Here is a 21146-nt window from a genome sequence, read left to right on the forward strand (position 1 = left end):
CTTCAGCTCAGGTCATGATCTTATGGTTTGTGAGTTTGAGCCCCACATTGGGCTCACTGCTGTCAGCACAGAGCCTGCTTTGGATCCTCTGTCCCTCTCTCTCTCTCTCTGCCCCTCCCCTGCTCATGCATTCTCTTTCTCTCTCAAAAATAAATAAACATTAAGAAAAAAACATACTTTGAAGGCTGTTTAGAAATTCGACTCCAGGGGCGCCTGGGTGGCGCAGTCGGTTAAGCGTCCGACTTCAGCCAGGTCACGATCTCGCGGTCCGTGAGTTCGAGCCCCGCGTCAGGCTCTGGGCTGATGGCTCAGAGCCTGGAGCCTGTTTCCGATTCTGTGTCTCCCTCTCTCTCTGCCCCTCCCCCGTTCATGCTCTCTCTCTGTCCCAAAAATAAATAAACGTTGAAAAAAAAAAATAAAAAAAAAAAAAAAAAAAGAAATTCGACTCCAGTATGTCTAATATATAGATGTTCAATGGTGTTAGCACTTATCCCTCCCTCTACCCCCAGCCGGCTGTGATTAGCCGAGGTCGCTCTTACCCTTCAACCTTCTGGATAGATAAATAAGACAGCTATACCACCGATTTGTTTGCTGCTGTAAGTACCACAGAATACATACATTTGTATACAAAAGCCGTGAGACAGTGGAAAGAAACCGTAAGTTGGCGTCACAAACTAACAAACAAATCACTTATTTTATGTGAGTGTCGGTTTTCCAACGGTCAGCCTTTTGGAGGCTATAAGCTTCTTTAAGAATCTGATTAAAAGTTCTTGGCTCTTCTGGTTGGCTCAGTCGGTTGAGCTTCTGGTTGGCTCAAGTCGGTTCAGGTCATGATCCCAGGGTTTTGGGATTGAGGCTCATGTCAGACTCTACACTGAGCATGGAGCCTGCTTGAGATTCTCTCTTTACCTCTGCCCCTTTCCCTGGCTCACGCTCTAAAATAACGTAAAATAAAGTAAAGTAAATAATAACTAAAAAATGAAAGTTCTTTGCACTTCTTACTTGCATGAGGCAAATCTTGTATACATACAAATATGCACGTTACAGCTGGGGCAGGTGAGGAGCTATAGCCCTCTGAGGCCAATCCATGGAACTCTGCCTTATAGAAGCTCTTTTAGCTCTTGGGGAGCTTGTTATTTATAGATGTGGCCACCAGATGGTGATAGAAAATAGGGCCCAGTAGTTTAGAAAGAGGAAGGCTCACAGGGCTAGTCTAGGCCAGGCTAGGCTCTTGTAAACTTGCATCCTTGACTACTTGGGGAGTTCCATTTCAGTCCCCAACCCTTTAGCGGCCCTCCTCTCTACGCCTCAGGGTTCTTTCTCCTTTCCTATTCCATTTCACACAAATAACCAAGCCAAGGGCCATGGGCCTAGATGACTGAACAACTAGCCTTTAGATAATGGAGGGCTTGGAATAAAGGATGGGGGGGCAATGGTAGATATACGGTTGGATGCCCCCACTGGCACTGGGATCTGTTCATTTAACAAACATTTACTGATGTCCTATTTTCCATCTGGGCTGGGAACAGTAGATACACAGATGCCTCCTGTCCTGGGGGACATAGTGGTAGAGGAGGTGACATACATACAAACTCATTACAATCACGTGGGTGAGCATTCGGCTTTTGGCAGATTTATACTAACCCTCCCTGGCAGTGGTGGTAGAGAATGTCAGGGGAAGCTTCTTTAAAGATCTTACCTTTGAGTGAGTCTCGAAATAGGCCAGGCAAAAAGCAAGAGAAGGAAAAAGGTGTTCTAGTTAGATGCATAAAGAAGTAGAACACAACCTAGCAAGGTAAAGGAACTGCAAGTTGCTCAGGCTGGAACAAGTGTTAGGAGGTAGGGCTGAGCGGTGACGTGGAGGGCCCAGGCTGGGGCTGCTGGGCCCTCCTGGGAGGGCCTCCAGGCTGCTGGGAGCCCCTGGAGGATTTTAAGGTGGGGTGGGAGGTGGGGAGCACATCACACATATCCTGCAGTAACCCTAAAACATTGTTCAATGTTTCACATAATTTTATTCCAACCTTCGCCTTATTCAAGAATGAACTCATCATCTTCTTCCTGTCTGAACAGTCTTAGGAATGCACCACTCACTCAAGCCAGGAACCCAGGAGTTACCCACATTATAATTTCTCACTCGATAACCCTATCAGGTCCTACCGAATCCACCCCAGTTCCGGTCCTCCTGGCTTTTCTTCTGCATAAATGAAAGGGCTAGTAACACATCTATCTCCCTACAGTCTGCCGGGACCTCTCTGATCCTCCCTACATCCTACAGACATTTACTTTCCTGACGTCCCAGCTTACACATTTTCAACACTGTCCCACTGCCTTCAGGACTAAGCCATATTCCAGATCTAATTTACGTCTCTAGTCTCTCCTCCCTGTTTCCCCTCCAAATCTGGAACCACTCAGCTAACTCCCCTTGTTCCTAGTGTGCCCCACGCAGCCAAGCTTCTGGGCTTGTTGTGTTGTTCATGCGGTCTGAAAGGCTTCCCGCTGTAACCCGGCGAGCTCCTGCTCCCATTTATCCCTTAAACTCAGCTCAAATGACACACTTTTTAAAGCTGTTTCTGACCATCCTCTACCTCCAAACATAATCAATCACTTGCTCAACTCTGTTCTTGGAGCAGGTAGCAATTATTATCTGGGTCAGTTACCACTGTACTTGTCCTCTCCACCAGACGGAGATATTTCCTCCAGGAAAGAAACTGTGTCTTAATATTCTTCCTTCCTCGGCCCCTGGATTAGCGCTGTCACAGGGGGAATGATGCATAAATGATTGCTGAATGGACAAGTCAATGAACATATAAGTAAACGAATGAATAAACAAAAGTGTTAGTGCTGCTGGCCCATCTCCTGACCTTGGCCACGCTCTGGATCAGCAGACTGAAAACCTTCCCCTTCAGGATCCACTAGATTATGTCCCAACATCCTGCTGTCCTATCCTCCTCCTCTTCAGTTACTAAGCTCCTCACTTGTCCCTAAACGTGTCCCATGTGGTCTATGCTCCAACCCTGCGCTTGCATTATTTACCTTTCTCTGGAAAGCTTCCTTGATGCATTAGAATTTTACACAAAGTACAAAAAAAAAAAAAAAAAAAAGTGGTTTTGCTCCTCAAAGGTGTGACAGGCCTTCTAATTCTCCTCTTCACTTTAATTACTCCTTCCCCTTTGCTCCCAGCACACGCTGTACTTCTACTAGAGCACTCACTCGCCTCCTGTGAAAGCCGTCTGAGGCCGGGTCTCACCGCTTCCACCTGCCCCTGCGCCCTGGCAGAGTGCCTGACATGTGGCGGATCATGCCAATGCGTGGGGAGGGGACGGTCATTACTTCAAGAGTCAAGTGAAAGGAGTTACATAGGGGAACAAAATTGCCGGAAGCTGCGTGCTAGGACAGCAGAACTGGGTCTGCACCGGCCTGGGTACTCTGCTCAGAGTGATGCCACAGCCTGTCCCCTCTGTCCCCTGCACAGAGCAGGAGGGCACTTCTGAGCACTCGTCCTTTACTAGGCTCATGTCAACCTTCCCCAAGGCCTCTGTCACTGTGGGGTCCTGAGCTGCTTTCCTGGGATGAGCACCTGGAAGCGGTGGGTTTTGGGAGAGGCTTCTCTTGCAGGGCTGTGGGCCGATGGAGGCCTCATAAAAGGAACATCCTCACAGTTCTGACAGACAACTATGACCCTCACATATCACACAAGAGAAACAGTAAATGGCCGAGTTGGGCAGGGAGGTGATGGATGCTTAGGGGAGCAGAGACAAGTTTGAGAAAACATACTCCCTCAAGCCCGCGCTCAGTGCCTCTCACTCCCGTTCCTGCGGCTGTTGGTGGGTGTCGCTATCATCACATTACTTCTTACTCATGCTCTGGTCTTAATACCTACCCCAAACCTCCCCCTTATCTTTTATCAACGGTTTCCTAGTTTTCCTCAGCACTTTATTTTGCAATAGTTCTTTGGCATTTCTCCATATAATTTTATGTACGGCACAACACCATGATTTCACCCTTCTAGACTCCAAGTACCTTAACAATGAAGAGCCCAGTTTGATTTTTAATGGGTATGTTCCCATTTAAGGAAAGCTAATACACAAATGATTGTAAGCAAAATAACCACCATTTAGTTCTGTAACTGTCACTGGCAATCTTAAGAGGTCATGTGGACCATCCTTCTGCATTTACCCGTCCCACATGGGATGTGTGGATCCTTCCAATGAGGGAAGAAAACTCAGAAAACACTGTTTCACAATCTCCAAGAAGTGAGGTGATCTTTGTATCTCAAACCCTCTGGCTGCAGGTTTGAGCCCGCCTTCTCATTGTGGTTACAGAGCAAACTTATATATATAAAACTAAATGAAACTAAAAGTTGTATGTTCTCTGCCTTTAGTCAGTCAAAGCCACCCTCAGGTGAATGAGTCAGAGAAGTCTTAGAAATGATTAACCAAAGGTAAGGTCTTTGGTCAGTGACATTTCTGATTTCACTTTTTTTTTTTTTAATTTTTATTTTAGAGCACACGAATGGGAGAGAGGGGCAGAGGAAGAGAGAGAGAATCTTAAGAAGCAGGCTACCCACTCAATGCAGAGCCTGACACAGGGCTCGATCCCACAACCCTGGGAATTGTGATCTAAGCCAAAATCAAGAGTCAGATGCTCAACCCACTGAGCCACCCAGGCGCCCCTCTGATTTTATTTTTAATCTACCATATTTCTGCAGAATATTGCTGCAGGGTCAGTAACGCTTTCATTCTAGAATCTCATCACTTGAAATTTCTCTTCCCCCCACCCTTGAATTACAGCTTTCTAAGGCATGTGACTCACCGCAATGTATCTCCCGCTACAGGTTGAACAGACTGCTTGAAATAGGAAGACAGCAAAGGTCTAGAATCTGAAATGAGGCCTTTAAAAGGCTGGAGGGCAAAAATAAATCCAGGGACACTAATTGGTGTTCAAAGACTGAAAGGACTCTGCTTTTCTTGATGGTGTCTGTTTAAAACTCCTTCCTTGGCAATAGTTACTACTTCTGAGGAGTTAGTTATTTTTGTTCAGTGCAAGAGCTAGATTTTAGGAACGAAGTCATTTTGGCCAGAATGCATATCCAGTACTTGAAGGAAGACGAGTGAGTAAAACTGAAGTAAACGTCCTGATAAATAATTCATAGTTTTATCTTTTAGGGTGCTTAATTTACTGTAAAACATGTGGAGTTCCCCCATAAATGAAAAAAGGAATAGATAGATGGCTGGTTATTAGCCTCAGTAAATACTGTTTCACTATAATAATCTCAACAGACATATTTATATCTATGCTAGGCAGAGATGAACGAGCTGGTTCTCGCTTACAAGTGCCTGCTTAGAAGTAACCCTATGAGGTTATTTTGGAGATCAAGTGAGGTTACTAATGGGACGGTGGTTTGTAAACTGTAAAGCATTGTTTCTTTTGTCCAGAACACCTAATATGTAATGTGAATGTCAGAAATAGTACATCCACATACTTACCGATACTTGGTATTGTCAGTCTTTTTCATTTTACCCATTCCAGTGGAAATGAAGCAAAATTGCTCGGAGGTTTTAATTCACATTTCCCTGGTGATCCAGCATCCTTCCATTTGCCATTTCTGTATCTTTTTCTATGTGAAGTGTCTATTCAAATCTTTTGCCCATTAAAAAAAAATGGGTTGTCGTAAGTTGTAATAGTTCTTTATATTTTCTAGAAATAAATCCTGTGTCAGATATATTTGTTTCAAATATTTTCTCATGTTTTGTGAATTGACATTTTGTTTTTTAATGGAGTTTTCTGAACAGCAAAAGTTTTAATTGTGATTACACTACTTTATTAATTTATTTTCTTTTATGATTCTTGCCTTTTGTAGTCTATTATAAAAATCTCTGCTTGCCTCAAGATCACAAAGATGTTTTCATGCAGAAATTTCACAGTATCAGATTTTACATTTAGGTCTCTGACACATTTAACTTTTGAGTAGTGTGATATCAATAATTTTTTTAAAAATTCCTATAAGGATATCCAGCTGTTCCAGCACCACTGTTTGAAGAGACTTTCATTTTCCTGGGGTACCTGGGTGGCTCAGTCAGTTAAGCATTTGACTTTTGATTTCAGCTCAGGTCATGGTCTGACGGTTGTGAGATCAAGTCCTGTGTTGGGCTCAGCACGGGGTGTGGAGCCTGCTTGGGATTCTCTCTCTGTCCCTCCTCCACTCATGCATGCACTCTCTCTGAATAAATAAATAATTTTTTCTGTAAAAGAGAAAAGACTTTTCATTTCCCTATTGGCATTTTTGTCAACACAGGCCACCTGTGCGCACACAGGCTTCACGATTCTGTTCTAGTGAGCTTTGTGTGTTTATCTTTGCATCAATACAACACCGTCTTGATAAACATTTGTTTGATGTAAGTCTTGAAGTTAGGGAGTATAAGTCCTCTAATTTTGTTGCTGTTCTTTTAAAAATCATGGTTATTCTAAATTGTTTGTATTTTCATATGAATTTTAAACTTAGCTTAATAATTTCTATGAAAAATCTTACTGGGATTTTTACTTGGACTGCAGTGGAATTACAGATCAATTTGGGAAGATTTGCCATTTTAATAATATTGGGTCTTCCAATTCATAACTACAGTCTATCACTGTCTGTATTTAGGTCTCTAATATCCCACAACAGTGTGTGACAATGATTTCAGTGAAGAGGTCCTGCGTGTCTTTTTTATTCCTAAGTAGTCCATGTTTTTTGGCATCATTATAGAGAATTTTTTAAAGTTCGTTTTCCAGTTTTTGCTAGTGCTAGTATGTAAAAATTAGCTTTTATATAATAATCCTTTATCCTGTGACCCTGCTAAATTCACTATTCATTCTAGTAGTTTTTTTTAGACTCTTTACAATTTTTATATAAACAATCAAGTCACCTATAGAGACAGTGTTACATCTTCCTTTCTTTAAAATTTTTAATTTTTTTTAAAATTTACATCTAAGTTTGTTAGCATATAGTTCAACAATGATTTCAGGAGTAGATTCCTTAACGTCCCTTACCCATTTAGCCCATCCCCTCTCCCACAACTCCTCCAGTAACCCTCTGTTTGTTCTCCATATTTAAGAGTCTTTCATGTTTTGTCCCCCTCCCTGTTTTTATATTATTTTTGCTTCCTTTCCCTTGTGTTCATCTGTTGTGTGTCTTAAAGTCCTCATATGAGTGAAGTCATACGGTATTTGTCTTTCTCTAATTTCGCTTAGCATAATACCCTCTAGTTCCATCCACATAGTTGCAAATGGCAAGAATTCATTCGAGTGCCGAGTAATATTCCATTATACACACACACACACACACACACACACACACACACACACATCTTATTTATCCATTCATCCATCAATGGACATTTGGGCTCTTTCCATACTTTGGCTATTGTTGATAGTGCTGCTATAAACATTGGGGTGCATGTGCTGCTTCAAAACAGCATCCCTGTATCCCTTGGATAAATACCTAGTAGTGTTAATTGCTGGGTCATAGGGTAGTTCTATTTTTAATTTTTGAGGAACCTCCATACTGTTTTCCAGAGTGGCTGCACCAGTTTGCATTCCCACCAGCAGTGCAAAAGAGATCCTCTTTCTCCACATCCTTGCCAACATCTGTTCTTGCCTGAGTTGTTAATGTTAGCCATTCAGAGAGGTCTGAGGTGGTATCTCATTGTGGTTTTGATTTGTATTTCCCTGATACTGAGTGATGTTGACCATTTTTTCATGTGTCTGTTACCCATCTATCTGGATGTCTTGTTTGGAAAAGTGTGTATTCATGTCTTTTGCCCATTTCTTCACTGGATTATTTGGATTGTGGGTGTTGAGTTTGATAAGTTCTTTATAGATTTTGGATACTAACCCTTCATCGGATATGTCATTTGCAAATATCTTCTCCCATTCTGTCGGTTGCCTTTTAGTTTTGCTATTGTTTCCTTTGCTGTGCAGAAGCTTTTTATTTTGATGAGGTCCCAATAGTTCGTTTTTGCTTTTGTTTCCCTTGCCTCTGGAGAAGTGTTGAGTAAGAAGTTGCTGCAGCCAAGATCAAAGAGGTTTTTTCCTGCTTTCTCCTCGAGCATTTTGATGACTTCCTGTCTTACATTTAGGTCTTTCATCCATTTTGAGTTTATGTATGATGTAAGAAAGTGGTCCAGGTTCATTCTTCTGTATGTCGCTGTCCAGTTTTCCTAGCACCACTTGCTGAAGAGACTGTCTTTATTCCACTGGATATTCTTTCCTGCTTTGTCAAAGATTAGTTGGCCATACGTTTGTGGGTCCATTTCTGGGTTCTCTATTATGTTCCATTGATCTGAGTGTCTGTTTTTGTGCCATACATTTTCCTTTCTCATCTTTGTGCCTTTTATCCTGTTTGTCCCTTTATTGAACTGGCCAGATTCTCTAGCACAATGTTGAACAGAAGTGGTGAGAGCAGGCATTCTGTCCTTGTTTCCAGTATTATGAGAGTATGCTTAACATTTCTCTGTTAGGTATGATATTAGCTTTTGGTTATCCTCAGAAGTCTATTACTAATTTGAAGAAGTTCTCCTCTATTTATAGCTTCCTGAGAAAATTTTTTATGGAGAAGCATTGAGTTCTGTCAAATGCTTTCTCTGCGTTTACAAAGCTGATGATTATATTATTTTGTTCCTTATTCTCCTGATGTAATGTATTACACTGGTTTTTTTTTTCTTTTTTTTTTTTTTTAACGTTTATTTATTTTTGAGACAGAGAGAGACAGAGCATGAACGGGGGAGGGGCAGAGAGAGGGAGACACAGCATCGGAAGCAGGCTCCAGGCTCTGAGCCATCAGCCCAGAGCCTGATGCGGGGCTCGAACTCACAGACCGCGAGATTGTGACCTGAGCTGAAGTCGGACGCTTAACTGACTGAGCCACCCAGGCGTCCCAACTGGTTGGTTTCTTAATATCAATCCAACCTTGCATTCCTGGGATGAGCACTACTTTATCATGATGGCTTTTTTTTTTTTAAATATTTGTTTTTGAGAGCGAGAGAGCATGTGAGCGCATGCACGCAGGGGTGGGGCAGACAGAGAGGGAGACATAGAATCTGAAGCAGGCTCCAGGCGATGAGCTGTCAGCACAGAGATGGATGCAGGGTTTGAACTCATGAACCACAAGATCATGACCTGAGCCGAAGCTGGGATGCTCAACTGACTGAGCCATCCAGGCGCCCCACTTTATCATGATGTCTTAACCCTAATGATGTATATACACACATATATTCCCTAATATATTTAAATTATTCCTAGCATGTGTGTGTGTGTGTGTGTGTGTGTGTGTGTGTGTGTATCTGTATCCACAAGGAATATAGACTTCCAATTTTCATTCTCATAATCTTTGTCAGGTTTGGGCCGGGCTTTCTAGGTATTTACCCAAAAGAAATGAAGCAAATGTGTACACCGCGATTTTTTAGTGGCTGTGTATGTACAAACACACCTTAATTTGTAATAGCTAAAACTGGAAACAATCCAAGTGCCCCTCAACACAGGAATGGATAAATGAATTGTGATATGAAGGTACACTGCGAAAATAAACTCAAAATGGATACAGGACCTGAATGTGAGACAGGAAACCATCAAAACCCTAGAGGAGAAAACAGGAAAAGACCTCTCTGACCTCAGCCGCAGCAATTTCTTACTTGACACACCCCCAAAGGCCAGGGAATTAAAAGCAAAAATGAACTATTGGGACCTCATGAAGATAAAAAGCTTGTGCACAGCAAAGGAAACAATCAACAAAACTAAAAGGCAACCAATGGAATGGGAAAAGATATTTGCAAATGACATATGGGACAAAGGGCTAGTATCCAAAATCTATAAAGAGCTCACCAAACTCCAAACCCAAAAAACAAATAATCCAGTGAAGAAACAGGCAGAAACATGAATAGACACTTCTCTAAAGAACACATCCAAATGGCCAACAGGCACATGAAAAGATGCTCAACGTCACTCCTCATCAGGGAAATACAAATCAAAACCACACTGAGATATCACCTCACGCCGGTCAGAGTGGCCAAAATGAACAAATCAGGAGACTATAGATGCTGGAGAGGATGTGGAGAAACGGAAACCCTCTTGCACTGTTGGTGGGAATGCAAACTGGTGCAGCCACTCTGGAAAACAGTGTGGAGGTTCCTCAAAAAATTAAAAATAGACCTACCCTATGACCCAGCAGTAGCACTGCTAGGAATTTACCCAAGGGATACAGGAGTTCTGATGCATAGGGGCACTTGTACCCCAATGTTTATAGCAGCACTTTCAGCAACAGCCAAATTATGGAAAGAGCCTAAATGTCCATCAACTGATGAATGGATAAAGAAATTGTGGTTTATATACACAATGGAGTACTACGTGGCAATGAGAAAGAATGAAATATGGCCCTTTGTAGCAACGTGGATGGAACTGGAGTGTGATGCTAATTGAAATAAGTCATACAGAGAAAGACAGATACCATATGTTTTCACTCTTATGTGGATCCTGAGAAGCTTAAAAGAAACCCATGGGGGAGGGGAAGGAAAAAAAAAAAGAGGTTAGAGTGGGAGAGAGCCAAAGCATAAGAGACTCTTAAAAACTGAGAACAAACTGAGGGCTGATGGGGGGTGGGAGGGAGGGGAGGGTGGGTGATGGGTATTGGAGAGGGCATCTTTTGGGATGAGCACTGGGTGTTGTATGGAAACCAATTTGACAATAAATTTCATATATTAAAAAAAATAAAGGTACACTGAATTACTACTTAGCAATAAAAAGGAACAACTAAAGATCCATGTAACAACATGGATAAATCTCAAAAGTATTACATTGATTGAAAGAAGCCAGGAAAAAAGTAAATACTATAATGATTCTACTCAAGTAATCTTCTAGAAAATGAAAACTAATGTAGTGATAGAAATATTGTTGGTAGTTCCTGAGGAATGACATAGAGGGAAGGATGGATTATAAAGGGGCATGAGGAAAGTTAATACATATTGACAGTGACTGTACTTCAATTACCCTCCAAAAATTATTGAAAATGAGTAGTATCAGTGATATTTGGGTCAGTATCAAGTGGTCTAACCTATGAAGAATAGAAGGAAAGCAGAGATGGAATGGGGCAAAAAAAAAAAAAAACTTGAAGAAATATTGGTAATTTTGTTGTGCTGGATCAAAAATAGAAACAAATAGCATCAGAAAGTAAATGAAGCCTAAACAAAGAAAAACACACCTAGGAATATTGTAGTCAAACTGCTGAAAGCCAAAGAAAAAAGTCATAAAACTGTCAGAAGCCCAAATAGCCAAAACAATCTTCCAAACAAAGTGAAAGGTCTCACACTTCCTGATTTCAAAACATATTATTATAAAGCTACAATAATTAAAAGTGTGGCACTGGCATAAAGATAGATGTCTAGACCAATGGAATAGAATACAACCCTCATGTATATGATTTAATGATTTTTCAGCATAGTTGCTCAGACCATTCAATGGGGGAATAGCCAGTCTTTTTTTTTTTTCTTCAGGTGTATGACATAGTTATTCAATAAGTTTTTTTAATATGAAATTTATTGTCAAATTGGTTTCCATACAACACCCAGTGCTCATCCCAACAGGTGCCCTCCTTAATGCCCATCACCCACTTTCCCCTCCCTCCCACCCCCCATCAACCCTCAGTTTGTTCTCAGTTTTTAAGAGTCTCTTATGCTTTGGCTCTCTCCCTAACTTTTTTGTTCTTTTCTTTCCCCTCCCCCATGGTCTTCTGTTAAGTTTCTCAGGATCCACATAAGAGTGAAAACATATGGTATCTGTCTGTCTCTGTATGACTTATTTCACTTAGCATCACACTCTCCAGTTCCATCCATATTGCTACAAAGGGCCATATTTCATTCTTTCTCACTGCCAAGTAATATTCCACTGTGTACATAAACCACATCTTCTTTATCCATCATGCAGTTGATGGGCAGTTAGGCTCTTTCCATAATTTGGCTATTGTTGAAAGTGCTGCTATAAACATTGGGGTACAAGTGCCCTATGCATCAGAACTCCTGTATCCCTTGGGTAAATTCCTAGCAGTGCTACTGCTGGGTCATAGGGTAGGTCTATTTTTAATTTTTTGAGGAACCTCCACACTGTTTTCCAGAGTGGCTGCACCAGTTTGCATTCCCACCAACAGTGCAAGAGGGTTTCCGTTTCTCCACATCCTCTCCAGCATCTATAGTCTCCTCATTTATTCATTTTAGCCACTCTGACTGGCGTGAGGTGATATCTCAGTGTGGTTTTGACTTGTATTTCCCTGATGAGGAGTGACGTTGAGCATCTTTTCATGTGCCTGTTGGCCATTTGGATGTGTTCTTTAGAGAAGTGTCTATTCATGTTCTCTGCCCATTTCTTCACTGGATTATTTATTTTTGGGGTGTGGAGAAAGCCATTTATGAAAAGCCCACAGCTAATAATCATCCTCAGTGGGCGAAAAACTGAGATCTTTCCCCCTGAGATCACGAACATGACAGGGATATCCACTCTCATCGCTGTTGTTTAACATAGTGTTGGAAGTGCTAGCATCAGCCATCAGACAACAAAAGGAAATCAAAGGCATCAAAATTGGCAAAGATGAAGTCAAGCTTTCACTTTTTGCAGATGACATGATATTATACATGGAAAACCCGATAGACTCCACCAAAAGTCTGCTAGAACTGATACATAAATTCATCAAAGTCACAGGATACAAAATCAGTGTACAGAAATCAGTTACATTCTTATACACTAATAATGAAGCAACAGAAAGACAAATAAAGAAACTTATCCCATTCACAATTGCACCAAGAATCATAAAATACCTAGGGATAAATATAACCAAAGATATAAAAGATCTGTATGCTGAAACTATAGCAAGCTTATGAAGGAAATTGAAGAAGATACAAAGAAATGGAAAAACATTCCACGCTCATGGATTGGAAGAATAAATACTGTCAAAATGTCAATACTACCCAAAGCAATATACACATTCAATGCAATCCCATTCAAAATTGCACCAGCATTCTTCTCGAAGCTAGAACAAGCAATCCTAAAATTTGTATGGAACCACAAAAGACCCCAAATAGCCAAAGTAATACTGAAGAAGAAGACCAAAGCAGCAGGCATCACAATCCCAGACTTTAGTCTCTACTACAAAGCTGTAATCATCAAGACAGCGTGGTATTGGTACAAAAACAGACACATCAACCAAGGGAATAGAATAGAGACTCCAGAATAGGACCCACAAATGTATGGGCAACTAATCTTTGACAAAGTAGGAAAGAACATCCAATGGAAAAAAGACAATCTCTTTAACACATGGTGCTGGGAGAACTGGACAGCAACATGCAGAAGAATGAAACTAGACCACTTTCTTACACCATTCACAAAAATAAACTCAAAACGGATAAAGGACCTGAATGTGAGACAGGAAACCATCAAAACCCTAGAGGACAAAGCTGGAAAAAACCTCTCTGACCTCAGCTGCAGCAATTTCTCACTTGACACATCTCCAAAGGCAAGGGAATTAAAAGCAAAAATGAACTACTGGGACTTCATGAGGATAAAAAGCTTCTGCACTGCAAAGGAAACAATCAACAAAGGCAACCAACGGAATGGGAGAAGATATTTGCAAATGACATATCAGACAAAGGGATAGTATCCAAAATCTATAAAGAACTCACCAAACTCCACACCCGAAAAACAAATAATCCAGTGGAGTCTTTTCATCTAATGGTGCTGGGAAAATTGGATGTCTGTATGCAAAGAAATGAAGTTGGATCTTTACCTTAGATCATATGTAAAAAATTAACAAAAAAATGATCAAAGACCTAAACATAAGACCTAAATCTATAAACTCTGAGAAGAAAATGTAAGAGGAAAAGCTTCCTGACACTGGATTTGGCAACGATTTTTTTATATAGACACCAAAAGCACAGGCAACAAAAGTAAAAATAGATACATTGGACTACATCAAAGTATAAAACTTCTTGGCATCAAAGGACACAATCAACAGAGTGAAAGGTAATCTACAGAATGGGGGAAATATTTGTAAATCATATGTTTGGTAAGGGGTTAATATCGAGAATATACAAAGAACTTCTACAACCCAATAACAACAACAAACCAACCAGATTAAAAACAAAATGGACAGAGGCCTACAAAGACATTTCTCCAAAGATATTCAAATAGCCACCAAGACATGAAAAGATGCTGAACATCACTAATCATTATGGAAGGGAAGTGCAAATAAAAACACAGTGAGATACCACCTCATAGACATTAGGATGGCTACTATCAAAAAACCCAGAAAATAACAAATATTGGCAAGGATATGGAGAAACCGTAACCCTTGTGTACTGTTGTAAAATGGTGCAGCCACTATGAAAAACAGTATGACAGGGGCGCCTGGGTGGCGCAGTCGGTTAAGCGTCCGACTTCAGCCAGGTCACGATCTCACGGTCTGTGAGTTCGAGCCCCGCGTCAGGCTCTGGGCTGATGGCTCAGAGCCTGGAGCCTGTTTCCGATTCTGTGTCTCCCTCTCTCTCTGACCCTCCCCCGTTCATGCTCTGTCTCTCTCTGTCCCAAAAATAAATAAAGGTTGAAAAAAAAATTTAAAAAAACAAACAAACAAACAAAAACAGTATGACAGTTTCTCAAAAGATACAGAGGACCCAGCAATTCTATGTCTGGGTGTACCCCAAAATAATTGAAAGCTGAGTCTTTGAAGAGTATTTGTACACCCATGTACAGAGCCCCATTATCCAAAATAGCCAAATGGTGGAAGCAATCAAGGTGTCTATTTAGGGGGAAATAAACAAAATGTGGCATATACAGGCAATGAAGTATTATTCAGCCATAAAAAGGATGGTAATTCTGACATATGCTATAAAATGGATGAAATTTGAAGACATTATTCTAAGTGAAAAAAGCCACTTACAAAAAGACAAATACTGTATGATTCCATTTATATGAGTTACCTAGAGAATTCAGCTTCATACAGACAGTAGAAAGAAGATTGTCAGGGAGTAGGGGAAAGGGGAAACGGGGAATTTTTAGTGGGTGGAGAGTTTCAGTTTTGCAAGATGAAAAGAGTTCTGGAGATTGGCTGTATAACAGTGTGGAAGAAAGTACTCTACATTACTGAACTGTACACTTAAAAATAGCTGAGATGGTAAATTTTATGTTATGTATATTTCACAATTTTTTTTAAAAAGGAGAAAAAAAACATTCAGAGGAAGAAAGATACATAGCACATAGGATTCTACGAATAAAAATAACATCTGACCTCTCATCAGAAACAATGAATGGCAGAAGACTATAGAATGACATACTTTAAAATGCCAAAAGAAAATAACACTATCATTCCAGAATGTTATATCCAGCAAAAATATCTCAGAAATGAAGGTAAAATACAGATCTTTCCAGATAAATGAAAACTGGGAGAACATGTCAAAAGGGGACTTATATGGGAAGAAATGGCAAAGGAAGCACTTTTGGCTGAAGAGTGAAAACCAGGTGAAAACCTCACCAGACAATGTTTAATACTTGCCTTCAACACTCACATATTTTAAGGAACTTAGGGGGAAAATTATGCAGATAACTCCTATTTCTGCTGCCCTTCCTTCATTCCTGAAGATTTAGTTTCCTTTTGGTACTATTTTGCTTCAGCCTGAAGAACTTCCTTATCACTTCTTTAAATCTGATCTCTTGGAAACGCTCTTATTTTTCTTTCCTCTGAGAATCTCTTGATTTTGTTTTCATTCCTAAAGAACAATTTTGCAGGATATAAACGTGGGGGTTCATAGTTTTTTTCTTTCCCTTAATTTCAAATGCATTTTCCTTCATCACATGGAATATCGTTATAATACAGGCTTTTAAATTTGTGTCTGATAATTCCAACATCTGGGTTATGTTGGAGTTGGCATCAGGGCTTTCCCTTGAGAACCAGTTACCCATTGCTGGTTCTCTGTATGCTGAGAAATTTTGGATTATATACTTAATGTTGTGATATTATGCTGTGTGGACTCTGGATTCTGTTATAATCCTCTGGAGAACGTGGAGGTTTTTGTTTTGCAGGCAACCTACGTGGTTAGATTCAGGCTGCCAAGTTCTGTGTCTCCTTCTGTGTGTCAGAGTGCAAATCTCAGTGTAGTTCTCAAAACCTCTGCTGTGCTGGTGTGGTCTGTCCAACATCCATGCAGCTCACAGTGAGCCTGAAACTTGTGCGGTTTCACACCCAGAATTAGGAAATCTCTTCTCCAACTGTCTTCACTCTGGGTACTCTACTCCTTTCCAGCCCCCAAAGGGCTCCTTTTCTGGTTCCTCTACCAAGAAATATGGGATTTCCATTAGAGTTTCAGCTGTGCGCTCCGCTGTGCTGCTGGGCGAGCAGGCCCGCCTTCAGGGAAATTCCATGAGATACAGAAATACGTCTCTGTGTAGCTGCAGCTCCAAATTTTTCTCCCCTTTATAATTTGCCTCATTTTATTTTTCTAGACTCAAAACAATGACAGGGTAATTGTATTTTGTCCACAGTGTTCAGTTGTGACCAGTGGGAGGGAGTGTTTCTGCCACCACACAGGAACTGGAACCTCTCAGTTATTTTCCAGAGTTTCTAGCTCTCTCCTGAATCTCACCATCTCTTCACTCAGGATCCAGTCCCTCCTCCCCTACCCCCACATATTATAGCAATTAACATACATATTTTAATGTCTTTGTATGCTGCTAGCTCCTTGGAAGAGTCAAATCTCTCAGTTTCTGCCTGCTTTTTGATAGCTCTTCAGTGCTTGAACAGTTGCTTTTTTATATTGTGTTTGGAGTTTATAATTGTTACAGTATGTTTAAATTTTTTTTAATGTTTATTTATTTTTGAGACAGAGAAAGACAGAGAGTGAATGGGGGAGGGTCAGAGAGAGGGAGACACAGAATCCAAAGCAGGCTCCAGGCTCTGAGCCGTCAGCACAGAGCCCGATGCAGGGCTCGAACTCACAGAGTGTGAGACCATGACCTGAGCCAAAGTCTGATGCTTAACCGACTGAGCCACCCAGGTGCCCCACAGTATGTTTAGTATCATGCAAACTACTCTAACACTTCCAGAAACTATATGGTGTTTCTGGACCGAAGAAAGCTTCCTTCCCATCCTCCATCACTTGGGAATTCTGCAAACATTGTTTGAACTTATTTTTTCCCAAAGTCTCCAAGATCCTGCTCATCACTCTCTTGCTCCCACACCCACACAAGTGAAAGCAGTGACACAGAGAAAAGCCCGCAGTAAAGCTGCCTCCCCAGCTGCTGCCAGACAAGTCTGGTCTCCCCTATTATGTTGACTCTCTATAAGAAATATATTTTGATATTTTTTATGCACCTACTATATGCCTTTGGTCTTGTCTTCACAAAATGCAGAAATATATTAATATAAATATCCATAATATGAAGCAGAGAGTTCCAAATGCTGTGTGAGAGAGAATAAAAAATTGCTGTGGGAATGCAGGGAAGAAATAAATTTCATCTAGGAAAATTAACAGAGGTTTTACAGAGGAGGAGGAGGTGCAGAGAGTGGGCCACAACTGCTAATTCAAGCAGAGACATTTCTATATCTGCTGCTTTAGCAGCACCATCGGAGTGGGGGTGGTGGCAGTTGTCAATATTAGATAAAGCCTTCTACTTGAAGTGTGATCTACAGACATGCTGCACTGGCATCATCTGGTGTTTAGCAGAAAGGCAAGATCTCAGGACCCCCTCCAGGCCCACTGAATCAGCATTTCAACCAGATCCCCAGGTATTTCATATGCACTTTGAGAGGCATTAAGAAAGTACACTGTCTTTCGATAGAACTATGATTTGAAGACCTCCCCCTCTCTAATCTCAGGCAATCACAGGTGCAGGAGAGGGGGATGCAGCACAAGGAGAAGAAACGTTAATATGTACTGAGGACGCACTACCGGGTATATGTGTTCTGTCATTTTATGCTCATCAGTAAACCTCAGAATTCATTACTTCCATCCTGCAGATAAGGAAATGGAAGCTCAGGAGGTTAAAGAATTAGATCACAAGGAAAGTAGCAGAACCTGAATTTGGACCCATATCTGATGGACTCCAAAGCCTGTGATCTGCTTCTGGTCACACCCCACTGCCTGTCTCGGGTGTGTGATTCAGGAGAATCAGTGCTATTTACAGCACTGCGGCTAACTAGTTCAGTGATCTTGGCTAATTCGTCCTTTTTTTTTTTTTTTTTTTTTTTAAAGAACTCAGCTCCTTATGTCTAAGTTAATCGTGTTTGAACTACTAAAAGGTCACAAATGAGTGAATCCTGAAACAAATGAAAATGGGCATTTGAGACAACCTTAAGACTGAGTGCGGGGAGCCTCTGTTGTGTGATGGTAAATGACTCAGAGACCCAGAAGCAGAATCGTGCAGTGTAGAGTCTAGGACCAGAAACAAGCAGACCTGGTTTCTAGCCCTACCTCTGTCACTTCTTAGTTGTGAACCTCATTTTCTTCATCTATGAGGCGGGGAGAAGGGAGCTAGACTGGCTACCTCTCAGTGCCTTTGATTGGGTCACGTGAGGTTATACATGAAAATGGTCCATGGCGTGATACATAGTTCTCTAATTGCTTTAATTTTTGTTAACACAAATTAGGTATTTCTAAATTAATTAAGAAATGTGATTTGTAGCCTGCTGGCCATGGTAGTAACTGGGAACAAGCTCTGGCAAAGTCCATCATTTCTGTGCTTTTGCTTACCCTAGCAATGGGAATAAAAGGTAATAAAAATATCTACAGGCTCCACACCTGTGAGAGAGATTGGTGCCAGGAATACAAAGACCATTATTCTCGAGCAGGAAGTCCTTGCTCTAGAACTTCCTGTGATGATGAGATGCTTCCTTATCTGTGCTGTCCAGTACAGCAGCCATTAGCCACATGTGGCTACTGAGCACTTGAAATGTGGCTAGTGCAACTGAGAACTTAATTTTAAATTTTATTTCATTTGAATCCATTCACATTTAAATCACCACGTATGGATAGTGACTACCATGCAGAACAGTGCAGCTCTAGAGCAAAAGTGAGATATGGATCTGTTGAGTAGTGTAAGATTTTATAGCTATATTCTTTTTTTTAAATATAATTTATTGTCAAGTTGGGTAACATACAGTGTGTACAGTGTGCTCTTGGTTTTGGGGTAGATTTCCGTGATTTGCTGCTTACGTACAAAACCCAGTGCTCATCCCGACAAGTGCCCTCCTCCATGCCTGTCACCCATTTTCCCCTCTCCCCCCACCCAACAACTCTCAGTTTGTTCTCTGTATTTAAGAGTCTCTTGTGGTTTGCCTCCCTCCCTCTCTGTTTGAAACTATTTTTTCCCCTTCCCTTCCCCCATGGTCTTCTGTTAAGTTTCTCAAGATCCACCTATGAGTGAACACATATGATATCTATCTTTCTCTGACTGACTCCTTTCACTTAGGAAAATACCCTCCAGTTACATCCATGTTGCTGCAAATGTCAGGATTTCATTCTTTCTCATTGCCAAGCAGTATTCCATTGTACATATAAACCACATCTTCTTTATCCATTCATCAGTTGATGGACACTTAGGCTCTTTCCATAATTTGGCTATTGTTGAAAGCATTGGTTTATAGATATATTCTTAATGCCAGCAAATAAATTGATTTTTTTCCTAATTCTGAAACTCTAGCCCCTAGTGCCTTTTTTCCTCCAAATTAAACAAAACATTTTTATAGCATCGTTTCTGATCATGGGTTCCGGAGGAACCCAATTATCACTGTATAGCAATAAAATGTGAAGGTTACCTAAGCAAAAGAAGGATGCTCTGTTAATAAATACGTCTGTTCACCTGAGAAGAGAAACCATTTCACTCCCCTGTCTTTAAAATTAAAAACTGTAGGACGGAAAGCGACTAGGTCCTGTGAGTGGGTGCTTGCCCCACCGCTGCTTACAGCAGTCTCCTACCTTGCATTTTCCGCTCTCCGGCTTATGCACTGGTGCAAGTAGAGATACTCCTGAGGCGCACTGGTGGACAAGGTGGGCTGCATGTGGTTGGACACAGGGGGTTCAAAGGTGAACAAGGTTGGCTGGCTGGAGTGCGATGGGGCTGAGGACTTGCGTTCTCGAAGAAGGTGCTGACTGGAGCTGCTGAGCTCAGCTGGAGAAGAGCGGGGGCCGTGACTGGCAGAGGACATGTTTCTCAGGGAGTCTGTGAAACAAGAGAAGGAGCTCTGTGACTGAAAAGGGGAAGAAAAGTGGCCTTATCCCAAAGTGGGATGTCAGAGGAAGAAGAGATATTAAGAGCAGAGGCAATGATCCAGCAGCAGCCTTCTCTCCCCCTCACACACCTGCTCCTTCTCTGTCTGCCTGAGTGAAAAAGACTGTGGCCTCCTGGTGGAAACGGAGATGCCCTGTCCCTCGGCACTGCTCCTGGAGTCGTCTGGAGTCTGCTCCCTCTCACAACCCTGATGGTGATGGCCCTGCTCCCAGGAGGTGTGGCTGTCCATGGCTCAGGACTGTGACTCTGGCCCTTCTCCAGAGGGAGGGCAGTAAGTGCCACTGCCCTCCTCCTCTTTGGAGGCTCCTGCTGTCATCACCTCTGTCAAAGCTAAGGCTGGCTTTGTTAAATGAGCTTTGCTTCCTGAAGACTCATTGATTCAGACCCTGGACTGTACCTTATTGTGTAAATGATAAAAGCAGAAATGTACTTGCAGCAAACCGTCCCATGGAAGACTGGTCCCAGCTCCTCCTGCCTGCCCTTCCAAGTCCTCTGAGGACAACGATGTTCCCCGTTCCCCAACTCTTGTGCCCACCACTCTGTGTCAATTGGTCTTTTTTCTCTTAATTCTCATCTTACACTCCCCTCTGTTGTGCTAGAAAAGCAGCAAGGTATTAAAGATAGATCATAGCTGAGAGTACTACCCTCCCAGCCAAGGGCATTACTCATTTGGCTGGTTCTCCAAGCCTAGTCCAAGTTCCTGAGCGTAACACATAAGGCCTTTCACAGTCTGACCTACTTCCTGCTTCTCTCCTCCTGTACCCGAGGCATTCGGAAGCTTCATCAGTCCCCAGACACACCGGCCCCTTTTACAACTCTTTCTCATGGCTTATGCTGTTCCTTCCGCCTGG

The 21146-nt window shown here is 41.6% G+C and overlaps 1 protein-coding gene across 2 annotated transcripts in view; it reads right to left on the bottom strand.

Moving 5' to 3' along the window:
* GAB2 (GRB2 associated binding protein 2) overlaps positions 1-21146 on the bottom strand; it is a 191146-nt gene that overhangs the window by 10577 nt on the left and 159423 nt on the right. The window contains exons 3-4 of one of the 2 annotated variants that reach the window (XM_040489475.1): positions 19983-20226; positions 1700-1711 (exon numbers count right to left, since the gene is read on the bottom strand). In XM_040489475.1, the coding sequence (XP_040345409.1) occupies positions 1700-1711; positions 19983-20226 (256 nt within the window). The remainder of the gene's footprint in view (positions 1-1699; positions 1712-19982; positions 20227-21146) is intronic. The other variant, XM_040489476.1, reaches the window with a different exon arrangement.

This window comes from Herpailurus yagouaroundi, unplaced genomic scaffold (assembly GCF_014898765.1).
Source record: "Herpailurus yagouaroundi ecotype Mexico unplaced genomic scaffold, PumYag 180, whole genome shotgun sequence".
Taxonomy (NCBI): Eukaryota; Metazoa; Chordata; class Mammalia; order Carnivora; family Felidae; genus Herpailurus; species Herpailurus yagouaroundi.